Here is a 14434-nt window from a genome sequence, read left to right as displayed (position 1 = left end):
GTTTATATACGTAAATATGTTACTTATCAGCTGCGAAGAGCAAACCAGTATTTTAGCTATCTATGTAACGTTGTTAATAACCTTACGGTGAGAAAGTTTCGAAATGTAACACCTGATGCGCGGGAAAGCTAAGGACGCTTCACAGAGAACACGTTTATACCATGCTCAAAGAAAGGTATGTTCCATTACATGACAAAGAAGGGGTCAAAAACAGCGATCGATATTACATTTGAAAAAAAAAATAACCGTATATGTAAAAAAAAAATAAAATAAAAACAATTGGACACTGCAAGGAAATTGTAATTATACCCGTTAGCTTTTCATATACTCAACAATGTCATTGACGTAAATAATGTTTTTTCCTAAAATAATGGAACGATCTTGCATATTACAACACATAACGACTACAGTTGCTCAGCACTCGTGCTTTGCGACTGTTTAAACACCAAAGATGATTTGGCGTTGTTTTATTTGCTGCTCGTTTGTGGCTTTGAGTTTAAAACGACTTTTGAACCATATCAACACTACACATTATATTGTTTGGAGTTTCAAGTTCATGATGCTGTGTCTTTGATAGTGAAGTTTTGTCATTTGAAATTAAAATCCCTAACCTGGATAAATCCACCCGTTTTGTTGATGCTATGAAGCTGGTTAATTTTAGTTCCAGTGAGACTATATGACTAAAAAACAAAATATATATTTTTGTGAAGTACTCCATGGAGATATCATTGAACTATATAAAACTTTTAACGATTCCTAAATTCTTGAACTTTTCCTTTTATGTTAATAAATTCCAGCAACACTGTTTGGATTAAGCCATTTATTTGACACAGTGAAAAAAAACTCTTGCATCAAACCACTAGACACATTTTTTATACAAGGGTCATTTATTTTAAAATGTGGAAACCATTTTGATTTGAAGAAAAATATTACCATTTGAATATAATAAAATACTACCCTTTGCAGGGAATCCAGCTTTTAAATCATACTAGTTACAAAGAAAGGCCTCAGAATTAGGCAAGTGTTAATCTGAAATGTCGTAATTGTTAACAAAATCAAGGTTGTATTCTAAAACCTTTCTGGAATAAAGAGTTTGTCTCGGGGTTGTGTCTTATTCATTTCTTAAAACAAGACAAACCTAGAAAGTTTTGGTTCTTGAAATAAGAGTACGTGTCCTGCTATGCTCATCGCTGTAGTTGATAAAGGGCTTTTCTCTCACAGTTGTGCTTTTTTTAAGTCGAAATTTGTCTTGGAATTACACTTTTATATCTAAGTCAGATAGCTTAAGACCAGTTATCTTGAATTGAGCAAAATAATCTAATTGGAACATGAGATATTTAATCTCTTGGGGCAAAATATTAGATATATTACCTTAAAATAAGAAATTTTTACTTCTTAAGAAAAAATGTTTTGTAGTGTAGCAGAGAAATGTGTATCAGTTTTTCTGTCACACAGCTTAAGACACCTGTATCCCATTGAATTTATATAAGGAATTTGTACCATCTGTCCATATTAGTTTGTGTTCTTTTATTATATTAGGCTTCAAAAAATTGAGAGTATGAGTATGTTTTAGCCATGGGTGATATCCTTCCTTTGCTTTTTATGCTGCCCTAATGCTTTATGATTCTCTCTGTTCTTGTAATGAAAAAAAACGGGGTTAAGAAAATGTATACATTAATATTCCAAAAGTACTTTTGTATTTGTGTTCACTATCATAAGCTGGAAGCAGTGTATAGGGCTCTTGGTCTCACACAAAAGCTACCTGCAATAGCATTTTGTTATTTGCTTTTAATTAGCATTTTATTAACATATTTCTCCATACTTTTATTATTCTGAATTATTCTCATGTATAAGAATGGTTAAAGCTGTGCTAATATTGTATATTATAGAATTTACATGCTTTCTGCATTTTCCTTTGTCATTGGTCAGAACTGTTAGTAGAAACAGAAGCTTTCGTCTCATCCATTTCAAACAAATATATTTTAAAGAATATATTAGACAAATATTTCAAAATTGGTTTGCACTTCGGAATTCATTTCTCCCATCAAGAATCAAAATCATTTTTACAGATTTATTAAGATTTTCAGTTAACTTCAGACAAGAATAGCCATTTAACATTGATATTTGTATAACTAAGAAATCTCTAGATTGCTATATATAAAAACAAAAAAGTTATGAAGCATGTTTTTGTATATACTTAATGTTGTTGCATAAATTATATTTATTTGGGGGTTCCTTTTTTAGGATGTACCTCTACATTCGGATGCCTCTTCACCTGGAGACCCAGAGTACCTTCCTTCCAGAGGTGGAACCTACAAGCTGCAAGCAGGAGGTGGATATTTTGGCCTAACCTTTACTTGTCCTAGTCTCAAAAACCCTGTTAGCAAGAAATCCTGGACTCGAAAATTGAAAAGCTGGGCATACAAGCTTCGGCAATCTACCAGCTTTTTCAAGAGAACACGGGTCCGTCAAGGTAGCGTTTTTAGAGTCAGGGTTTAAAATTAAACCAAATTAGCTATAGGGAACATTTTTGTTTCGTATTTTTGTTTGAATTTTCATATTTCTTTATTATTTTTTGTTGGAGTTGATCCTATAAGGTGACAGACTCTTCATTTTGCTACTTTGTTGCTGCCATGTGAAAACTTAAAACCGTAAACCAACAGTGGATGTTAATAGGTTAATGTTATTCTATAAAAGTATGACATTGATTATATCTGGATATGTCCAACTTTAATTTTTCTATTACTGAAGTCATTTATTTTCTGCTGTAATTATTTAATCATTTCTGTGCAAAAAAAAATAATTGTGCACAAAAAAAAGAAAAAAAACCTATTTTGAGAATGAAGCCTAAAACATACTGGATTTTTTTTTTTAACAAAACATATTGGATTTTTTTATCTTGATCCTGTTAATTTCAGTAACTTTCTGCAGCAACAGCTAAGTTGCCAAATGGTTTTTATGTCACACCTGGAATAACGTTTTGAGTTAATATTTTGAGATTATTTTTATTGTTACACCTGTCCTTTTGCGCCCCAACCCCCCCACCCCATTCATTTTTAATTTGTCTTTAGTGTGTGTTTTTACCACACATATTCATCCCCCTTCCTCTGTGAGTATTTATGATCATTAGAGTTAGGCTCTTGTTATCTGTAATGCAAACATAAGACTCAGAACTGGAGTGGACCACCCTATATCTTAAGAAGGACAATGGGAAAACAAAATATTAAATATTTTTGTGCACATATTTTTGTTTCTGTAGTCTGGTGTTGATCAAAGTAGCAAAAATTGTAGAAACTTTCTCACTAGAAATGTGCTTTTCAGTACTTAAAATACTTATATGTAAAACCGTCAAGTATTATATAAATTTTAAATGGTATCACTGAACTATTAAACCAGATAGTGATATAAACATCTTAAATATGTAGTATAATATGGATTTGATATACACTATGAGGTAACAACGTTTTACCAAAACATATTTAGTTAAAGAAATCATTTATTCACCTTCTGAGACGCTTTATAATCTAGGTTGATCCTATCAAGTTCTGAGTGTTTCCTACATTTTTTTTTTTTCCAAAAACTGAATGATTTGTTTTGGGGGACATAGTGATGTTCAGTAAATCCCAATCTAGCACATGCATAACCGTAACCCTAATTTTTTGGAGCGCTATGAATATGTATTTTTAAAAGCATTATTTAAGATTAATTACATGTTTTATGCTGTTTCAAGAATCCAGCATTCTGAGTTTGAATACTGAGCTCAGCCATTTTCAGTGTAGAGTTTCCATTTCTTTGTATGGGTTTGTCTTTGGGTTCTGTTGTTTTCCCCAAAGACGTGTGTGCAATGTTATTTTGCAACTCCACACTGGCACATTGTGAAAGAAAGCGTGTGTGCATACGTGTATGGGTGATGTTATAAGCTTCACCATCTGTGTACAGCTGGTGGCTGTGAAGGCAACTTGCCTAGTGCACAGACCAGCTAGGATAGGCTACAGCCCTCCATAACCCTAAATAATTTGTGTCCTTGTAAATGTTTTAAAAATTCTAGTTTCAAGCTAAACAGTAATTAGCCGGTGCAACTTATTTTATGTATTTGCTTTAAATCTCAAACACAGATGTCTTAGATTTCTGTGTTATATAACTTTCTTTCACTGAATGTTGAACTTTTGCTTAATAGTTGACAAGTTAAGCCTGATGATTTTATATCTATTAAATCAATGCAATCAAAGTATCCCCCTTTCTCTTCCTGATATTATCTCTAAATCACTTTTGGTCTTTATTTTATATTTAATGCCTTACTTATTTGTTGTTCATTGGATAAACTTCTCACATTCTACCCTGAAAATGATTTAAGGCATGCAATTAATGTTCAAAGATTCAAATATCAAAAGTTATTCTTCTACTGAGCTTCCATTCCTAAAAATTTACACTTGTTTATTAGAACGTAGTGAGCATTGTTGCATTTAACTCCGTAGTACACTTCAAAAGTGATTTGTTGGAGGAGCTTGATTGAATAATGTGTAAAAGTTTCACAAATTACTTGAGTAATTCAAACTCAATTAATTGTAGCTAATCCAAATTTTAATCAAAATAGTTACTCCAACCACCGTGGAAAGAATTTGTTTGAGTTACTCAGACCAAATTACAAAAAGTTAACTAAATGTAAATATGTGTACTGCCTACTCTTGCTTTATGTGAATTTTTATTTTTACATTTTAATTGAATTGGCAAGTCATCTGATCCTTAACTCACAACCTCTATATTATTGAATAATATTCACAAATAAAAAATGACACCAAGTTCATTAATATACGTATTATATAGTCTGCTTTAATCATAAGAGCAAGAAAAGCCTGCCAAGTGATTTAGCCTATGCAGTAGGTTTGCCAGATTATCAAGGACAAATTTGCCTAAAGCTACATTCATAACAACGTAAATTTTGGGAACTTTAAAAAATAGTGTTATACAAAGTCTTTAACTTCTTCTGATATTAGATAAAAGAGTGGAGATTGCTAAGCATCCATAGTATCTTTACAAAAAAGAAAGTCCCTTACGTAATGCAAATTAACTAAACATGTTCTAATAATGCATTTTTGCTACTGAAAATAACCAAAAACGGATCAAGCATTTTGTAAATTAATTAATATTTCCCCCAAAAAATCATTTGATTTTGGCAACATTGATGTGTGGCCTCCAAACGTGATTGGTGATTCCGCGCCAAAGAGATTTATTTCATTTTTTAATATAAATTAACCTTGTTGATTGTTCTATAACCAGGTACATAAAGCCTTCAAGTGCAGCACAATTAATTTTCTATTGAGTCAGCTTAAAAATGGCTGCATAATGACAGGCTATCCCAGAAAGTCATTTTTTAAACTTACAAATATATTCATTTTGAGTAAAGTCAGTTTAACCTACAATAATTGGGAAATGGCACTATACCCCAGTAATTATTTTCTGTGAGTTCTGTGATGCCATTTATTAAATCTTTTTACAATTCTAAAAGGTGGTAGCTTTAATATTCACTAAACCTTCTGGCACTGTGAGTATTTTTCTTATTGGTTGCGTTTGTTCCCTACTTTTGTCAACATGTTTCTAAGACGCAGAAGATTTAAAAAACCTAACATTCCTTTTTTTTTTCAATTTTTTTAGATCATTTTGCTAAAAAAATTACAAAGCATATCAACATAAAATGTCATTTTACAGTCAATTTGAAGATGAAAAACAATGACCTTGAAGTTCCTTATAAGTAAATTAAGACTTTATTCTATTATGCAACTGATAGTAAAGGAGAAAAAATAAAGTAATTTAGGAAGGCAAAAACATTTTTCAGCATTCTTTTGACAATTTGAAAAGAAATAATTAATTTTCAGTATTTGGCTAGTAACGTTTGAAAACATACCTGTTTTTTAAGTACCTTTTCTCAGATAATGCCCGAAGCTTTTCAGGTGTTTTACTTCAGGCGCTAATTTATAACATAATAAAATAGAAATAGAATAAAATAATAACACAGGTTAACCAAGAAAGCAGGCATATACTAAGACTGTGTAATATAAGAGACTATCTGATGTGGTAAATATAAAAGTAAGTGAATATTTAATCTAAATAAGTGTTGTATTGTAAAAGTACTTTGCATCACTTGATTATTGGCCTTTATCACTGCAAACACTCTAGCACCTTCTGTTACTTGTGTTATTGCAAGTTATGAGAAGGATTATTACGTTGTAGATACAATATATAAATATATATTTTTGTATGTTCTCACAAGGAGGGAAAAGAGAAACACTCGCAAGTCTGCAGGTCATGCAGGGACCTGACCTGATATTGTTGTTTGAAATTAACCACATGATGGTGCCTTAGTCTAAGTAGGATCCAAAATAGTTAGCAAAATTTTCATCTGAATCACAGAATACAAAGTTTAATCCTATCTAGATCAAATGTTAGTCTTTTGCCTGTATAATACTTAGGGCACACCAAGATGTGACAGTTCTTAAAGTTGCTCAAGGTCATGTTGCCATTTTAGAGAATGTAATTTTTATTGGTCTGCTAGCCGCCCTGATTTCAAATGGTTTACTTCAAATACTGGAAAACTACATGCTTTAACAAACATCTTTAATTGTGTAGTGTTTGTAATCTGTTTTTTCACAATTTAGTATTACTAGATTTTTTTTATATACAGTTTTTAATTAAATGATAGCCCTCTGCCCCTTTGCTGAAGTAGCTTGGGATTGAGACATTACTGCCATTGTGAACATATTCAATTAATTTTTTATATTTTACACTTTTAATTTACAGCTCAGTGTGTCATACAGTTGAACATATTTAGTTTAAATAATCTTATTAGTTAGACTTACTGTATTTCCTAATAAATAGATACTTATTTTATTTATTTTTTTATTTTATTGATTTTATTAAAATACACACAACATTCCATACAAATAAATAAAGTTTAACAAAAATAGGATCGAAAAACTAATCAACCCCCAATTAATTACTTTAATAGGACTTAGACCTGTTATGGAAACTTCTATTTGCAACCCACTTAAATTGATACTCCCATTGCCAGATCAGACTTTAATTCACGGTTAAAGTTTCAATAAGCTGGTTACAGTTTTCTTGTGAAAATGATTTTGAACCCCTTGCAAAAGTTTTTTTTCAGTTTTTCTAAGATCATCTCAATTGCTCACAGATACTGTATACAGTATGTTCTGGCCAACACTAGAAAGCACTAAAAAGAATGCAGCCTATTATCAATTGCAACCTTTTTTTTTTTTTTTTAATAATACCGGTAGAAAATCATGTACAAACTTACATTTTTTGTTCTTCATTTTGTGCCTATTTATGGTAACTTCTGATTGCCTAAAAGTTAATTATATTTTGCTGAGATACAGCAAGGTAAACACTTGTCAGCTTAGTTTCAGAAACAGATACATCGTTATTGCTTGGAAATAAGGCTAATTCCATATCCATCACTTTTTTATGTATTTTCATTTTATATTGGGCTTTTCCTAATTCTTTTTTCAATTTCCACATTGAGGTCTACAGTATACTAAGAATGAACTAAATAGTTTATCAAGGTCATTTTAGAAAAGCATGTTAGTTTTTCTATATTTTTAAACTGGAGAAAGCAGTTTTTCTCATGAGAAATGTTAACATTTTAAAATTCCTTTAAATAACATTTAGATTTAGCCAGATTCTTTAAATAAAGTAATGCTTTTCCGTATTATTGTACTATTTGTTAGAATACCTCCTATTAAATAAACTCACTAAAGCATTTTAATTGACAGTATAATTGAAATAATACCATTCCTATGCATTAATATATATAAATAATAACCAAAATTGATGTTAATCTTTATAAATTGCAAAATATGCAAAAGAGTATTCAGATCCTTTAGAGGTTTTCAAATGTCTGTCTTCTCTTTCTTCCTTGCTCGTATGCTCAAAACAAAATTTATTTGTCAGCACTTACTTAAAGTGTGACACTTTTGAAATAATTGGTAAACATCTCATCAACTTTTAATCTGTGCTTTGGACTGTGCAACTATTGAAAAAAGAGTATAAAGGGCCTGCTGCTTTGATTTTTAAATTCAGCAACAGAATTTCTTTATCGTTAGTGTAAACTTCATAAGGTATTGTCATTTGATGGAAATTTTACCTTTTTAAATTTTGAGATCATGAATGATAAAAATAATGGTATTTAAAATTATTGAATAACAATACTGTATGTATTGTAAAAATCTTGTGGAATCTTAGAAATCAACCAGACGTTAAAAACTTTTATTTACTAAAGAATATAGATTTTAATGTGGCAGCTTTGTAATTAATAAAATACAAATATATCTGATTCAGATCATCCATCTTCAAGATCACAAAGGATATAATATAAGCTAGATATTTTACAGATTATAAATAAACATCTGGTGCATATGTTTTTCTGACCCCAAAGTCTCTACAGAGGCTTTTACCATTCAAGAAAATTCATAGCTAGGTTATTTAAAACTTCTCAGATTAGCTTTGACACTTCAGAGGTTTTAATACAGTGTGTGTATTTGACAAATGCTTAAATGTGCATTCATGATTAGCATTTGAAACATAGCACAAGATATTTCTGGATTATTTTGTAAACGTGCTTTTCATAGCCTTTTTTTGTTGATCCTTCAGACAGTGTAAATAATAATGATTGCCAAATGTTTTCTTTAAGATTCTGAGTAAAGTTGTCGCTCCCATGTAAAATAGTAAGGTTGAATTCTAATTGCGTGTTTTTTTCTTATTTTTTTATCTGCAAATTTGTAAAGAGCAAAATGTTTGATAATTTCCAGCCATTATTAGAGTGCTACAGTAATAATGGGATTCCTCCTGAACATCACCTGCACCCTTGATTCTCTTTGTTAAACTAATGGGTGAAGGGTGGGGGTGGGTTGAATTTACTGTCTTTATTAAAGTGTTGTCCAGTTAAAAGTTCCAGCATTTTGCAGTATTACTTTGACCAATGGTAGATAATTGTGTTAATAAACATTAGAAGTGCTCACTGCTTATCTTGACTCAAAGATTTCTGTCCATATTCAGTATAATTTTTTATAAACAATAAATAATTCTATTTATTTATGACCTTATTTTATTCAAAAGCAAAAGGAGAAGTAACTGCAAGGATTTTGGTTCTTAATTGCATGCCAGCTTTGATTGATAGCGCTTGAAGGATCTGTTACCAGCACAGAACCTAACAAAGAGTGTGCACGTTTTCAATTTCTAGTTTAAGAATATTTTAACAGCTACTATTAATAGACCCTGAATACAGAATTAGGGACAGAATATTTTGAAGTACTTTTTTTTAATTCAGGCTGATAGTTTAATACTTAAAATCCTTTGCAAAAATAATGCTTTAAGTATTTAAACTAAAATCTTGATTTTTGTTTCTTGGTTAATTCAAAAGAAATTTACATTAAATGATATATAAACTAAAACTGAATTTTATATAAAAAGTAGATTAATATGCAATATATATACTTGATCACAATGTGTTATATGCATTTACAACATTTTTCTCAAAAGAAAAAAAATACTTATTTAGAATTTACTTACTCAGGCATGCTCATTTGTGTGAAAGATGTGCAGTCTTAAAAATAATAAGCTCTTGAGTTATGCTCAAGGGTTACTTACTTAACTATTTTAATACATAAAGTCATTATAACATTTAACCAGGAGCTTTCTTAATACCCAAGAATGCTGCTTTCTTAAAGTTTATTGTGTAATTTTCTATAAAATGGTAAATTTAGAATTTGGCTAAAGTCTGCTTAAATTTTCATCAGCTTTCCATGATGTTGACAATGTTCTAATGCCAACAATTTAATTTCCTCAAATATTTTTTAATTAAAAATGGTTTAAAAAAAAATCCTCTATGCAAGGACAGGTCTACCAAGTCAGTTTTTGCTACCCACTTTCAAATTCTAAACTTAACCTTTTTCTTTTTTTTTTATTTTAATGACTTCCAAATTGTAACACCTCTTTGAAAGTCATGCAGTTTTAATCTCATTACTTCCAGCATTATTTTTAAATGTAAAAAATAAACCTGTGGTACTTTTTGTACTACTCAAATAATTTGAGGAAACACTTTATTTTCAAGGATCATTGAAGTAGATAAATGTTTTAATTGTGGTATTTATTCATTTTATGCAATTGTGTAGGAAGAAGAGTCAACTTTTGTTATTAAAGTGTGTGCATATTTTCAAACATCAGAACAAATACAGACCACTCGCATACCAGAAGGTCTTTACCACCTAGGGAAAAGTTGATCAAAACAGAAAAAGAAAAGTTCATATTTTAGCGTTGTCCAGCTTTGGTTTTATGAAAAAAAGAAATCATCATCAGACTGCCAAATATCACAATTTTTCCAATATTTTCTGGCATTTGTACTCACACTAGGTATCTCAAATAAAATCGAGATTGGCAGGGGTTAATGCCATTGTCTGCATAAATCTCATAACAATATATTCCTTTATAGCAGATATGAAGGAAAAATAAGCAGTTCTTTAATTAGGCAACTATTGTAATTCAGGGAGTGACGTAAAACACATTCTTTTCTTGCTGTGGAGTTAGGCGCTATCTAGTATCAAGCTTCAAAGAAAACTGAGTATTAAAAATACTTTATTTCTTTTGATATGTAGGGTACATTTAATAAATGATAAAAAGAACTAGGAAATTATGCTTTAACATCTGTACTATTCATGCCATTTTAGGTTTACCTTCACTTCTGTCACAAATTGTATCTGCATAAAAAAAATATATCACCGTCATTTTTGTTTACTTTTGTTGTGATTATAGAAGTTGTTTCCAGTCAAGTGGAAGGTTTGTCTGAGTCATCTTCAGTTGTGGAGCATCATAGTCTAAGTGGAGCTGAACCTAAGGAACCTCTTGAATCAGTCCAGAGAGGTAGATTCCAGGTAATTGTTTCAGTTCAGTTATCTGGGTAATCACAGTTTGCGGTCATGTTCACTAGCGTTAAACACTTGTATAATTCTGGTATCAAGTGTTATATTTAATGTTCATTTTTTTTTTGCAGTTATTGTATTTTCAGCATTGATGTCAGAATAACAGTTATAGCATGAAATGAGTAAAATCTTTAACTCCTTACATTTTAATTTTAGGTCATTCCTGTGTTGACTGAAATGGAGTTAGTTTCCAAGCCTGTTCAATCTGGAACCATGCAGAGTGCAGATTGTTCAAGTAGTATGACAGAATGTATTCAAGGATCATCACTATTTACAACAGATGAACAGTTTCAAACAGAGAAAATAATTGGACGCTTCTCAGTCACCCAGACCCAGACTGAAAGTCAGAGCCATTTGGAAACTGCTTCTTTACCTTCCACTCATACATGTGAAATGAACAGCTCTTCCTTTACTCCAGAACAAGACTCTCAGAGTACCTTAACATCAGCAAGTTGCAGTACTCAGTCAGAAAGTTGGAATCAAGATGGAAATTTCACAATAGAAGCACATGCTGTAAATGCAGATTCCCCTAAACAATCCATGACTGATGGAGATGATTCCTCTGTGCCAGTAGGACCCAGTGGGGATGCTAACTGTAGAGCTGGTCCACCACAGCAAGAGGAAGGTACCCATAGGCTTCAAAAGCAAAACTCTGCTCATTTGTATTCTCCTTCCTCACCAATGAGTAGTGATGATGAATCTGAAGTAGAAGATGAAGATCTGCGAAGAGAACTGCTGAGGCTTAGGGAGAAGTAAGTTGCTTTGTTGTACTTTTTTCTTTGAATGACAGTGGATAGTAATAAAGGCGTCATTTGTTTATTTTCATCATATTATTGACCAATCTTGTCATTGATTGATCACATTTCTTTCACAACACTACCAGTGGAAAATGTAAGGCATTGTCACATACATTATGTAGAACATTGCCTGAAAATGTAGTGGTAGGTAAGCGTTCCACTAATTTATTAGTGTGCCTTAGTTATCAAATCACTAAATCTCTTACTGAATTGCAATGCAGCTGAATGACAGCTAAAGTCGTTTTGTGGGTATTAGAACTACATTGCACTTAAAATTATGGCTACTGTTAAATATAAATGAGGCTCCTTTCAGACACAGAGTGTAGTTAATGACGTTATTTGCATATAGTGTAAAGTAACTTTCCAGTGATCAGGAATGTGTCATTTATATAAGTCGCATTTTCTTTGTGCATGCAGAGATGACGCGGTCAGTGACTGGTTCCACTAACTGAAAACTTACAGGGCCTTTCATATTTATATCTTTCCACTCAGTGAATATGTTTGCTAAGGTAATTCAATTTTTATCAGACCAAAGCAAACATTTTTACTTCACACGCAATTTGTGTATGTTTTGACCACTGCAATTTAATTTCAACTTGTAATTGCCTGAATTAGGAATATTATTAATTTAGCTTCAAGTATTTTGCTATTGTTGAACTTATAAATTCTTCAATTAAATAATGATTATTTACAGTAACAGTAAATTCTGAACCTGTTAGATGGTGTTAGAGAGGCCATCGGTGTGTGTGTGGGGGGGAGGGGGGTGCTTACCCTGTGATCTGTGTGGATCCCAATGCCTCAGTGTGGTAATGGGGACACTGTGCTGTAAAAACTAGAACTGTCCCTTCAGATGAGACATAAAACCAATGTCCTGACCCTCAGTGGCCATTAAAGATCCCTTTGCATCATTCAAAAAGAGTTGGGTGTTTCCAGGTGTCCTGGCTAAATTGCACACCTTGGCCTGACCATTCTGACCCTGCAATCATCCCCTGGCCCTTATTGGCTGATTATCTAAAGGACATGCAATAAGACCATTTTTCCTTGACCTTATTAATAAAGTATAACAAATCAAATCTCTCTCACCCTTTCACCACCTAGTAGCTAATGTGTGGTTAATGCATTGGCGGCATATTGGCTGTGGTTGCATCGTCAAAATTAATGCTACATATTGATGATGGTTGAAGTGGTTCTCCACTCTTTATATGAACCGCTTTGAGTAGGTCGAAAAGTACTATATAAATGTAGTTGTTGTATTATTATTAATTCTTTAGCTATGGAGCGGATAGAACAATAATAACACACCTGCTTTGTCCAATTTAGAGTTGTGAAGACTGGAGCCTATTGTGGCAACACTTGGGCGCAAGGAAGGAAAACAGCCTTGGATAAAGTGCTGATTCATCAAAAATCCCGCTCATGCTTACACCCAAGTTTGAAGCCATAAATTGACCTACGCCAGTTTAAAATTTAGCCATCAAGTAGCAAAACTCTTGAAGTCTCAAGAAGCACTAGACCATAAATCAGCTTCAGCTAGATTCAAAATATTTTTGATTTCATAGAAGTGCATTTTCAGTCGCCACCTCAGTTATTATTTAAATTGAATTTATTTAGAATTTTCTATTTAAATTTTCATGGAAGATGATATTGTACTAGGGCTGTTGAAAAACAAAACATTCAAAAAATGCTTGGTACAATGACTGTCCTTGTGTTTTTTCATATTTGCCAGTCTCCTTGTAATTCAAACATTATTGAAAAAAGCAATATGGCTAAGATCAATGCAACCAATAAATGCTTACATAAACACAAAGACATCTAGACTGTAAGGGGAACAAAATTGAAAACAATAACTAGTAGTGTGTCAGTTACACAACCGCTATTCCAGTGATATTTTCATAACGAAAATGAGAACTAGAACTAAAAATATTGTTTTTCATTTTACAAGAACGAGAACTGAAATTAAGGCTATCGGAGAAACTATAACTAAAGAAAAATAATAATTAGCAATATGGGAGCGAAGTAAAACGGAACGAAAATTGAGTTAAAATGAGGGATAAAAAACAGCAATAGCATTTTCATTCCATCCGGTGCAGTAGTGCAGTGGGTTTGTTTGTAGGTCGCCTTTAGAGCGTTTAGTTTCGTTGCACTGTCCACTATGCAGTCATCTTGTAACTTAGGCTTACTAGAGTCATGTGGTGCAAGTTCCGTAAAGGACCGTTGTTTGTTTCTTGAGCACATTTGACTCTTCGGGTTGAAGCAGTAAGCACTTGTGGTTGACGATTGCAAGTTTTGCACAGATGTTTGCAGGTGGAAAGTGAGAAAGTAACGTGTGGAAATGCTTTAATTAAAGCACAGATGATAATAAAAGTAAATGTAGCGTGCAAGAAAAAGACTCAGTTTCAGTACAGAATCAGCTGGATCAGTACTAAGCGGATGTTCAGCACTTCTCTGACATTATGACTACACTTCATACAGGGACGTGCAGTCTCACCTGTCATTATGAAAAGTAAAAAAACTAGTAATGATAACATAAAATAAATTTGTCCACTGGTCTGTGCTATAAATTTGTTTTCTGTGTGATTCCAATAATTTTGCTCATTTTTATAGTCAAAATTGCTGATTTGTGCATTTCCTGATCAAATATAGAGGAGAAAC

At 32.1% G+C, this 14434-nt stretch overlaps 1 protein-coding gene across 1 annotated transcript in view; it reads left to right on the top strand.

The window, feature by feature from the left end:
- Window positions 1-14434, top strand: part of si:dkey-151g10.3 (serine/threonine-protein kinase WNK3) — a 321517-nt gene that overhangs the window by 282233 nt on the left and 24850 nt on the right. Inside the window, exons 20-22 of the mRNA XM_039776345.1 lie at window positions 2245-2332; window positions 10822-10940; window positions 11145-11740. Of these exons, the coding sequence (XP_039632279.1) occupies window positions 2245-2332; window positions 10822-10940; window positions 11145-11740 (803 nt within the window). The remainder of the gene's footprint in view (window positions 1-2244; window positions 2333-10821; window positions 10941-11144; window positions 11741-14434) is intronic.

This window comes from Polypterus senegalus, chromosome 13 (assembly GCF_016835505.1).
Source record: "Polypterus senegalus isolate Bchr_013 chromosome 13, ASM1683550v1, whole genome shotgun sequence".
Classification (NCBI taxonomy): Eukaryota; Metazoa; Chordata; class Cladistia; order Polypteriformes; family Polypteridae; genus Polypterus; species Polypterus senegalus.
Note: the sequence above shows the minus strand (reverse complement) of the source record. Positions and strands in the feature narration are given on the sequence as shown.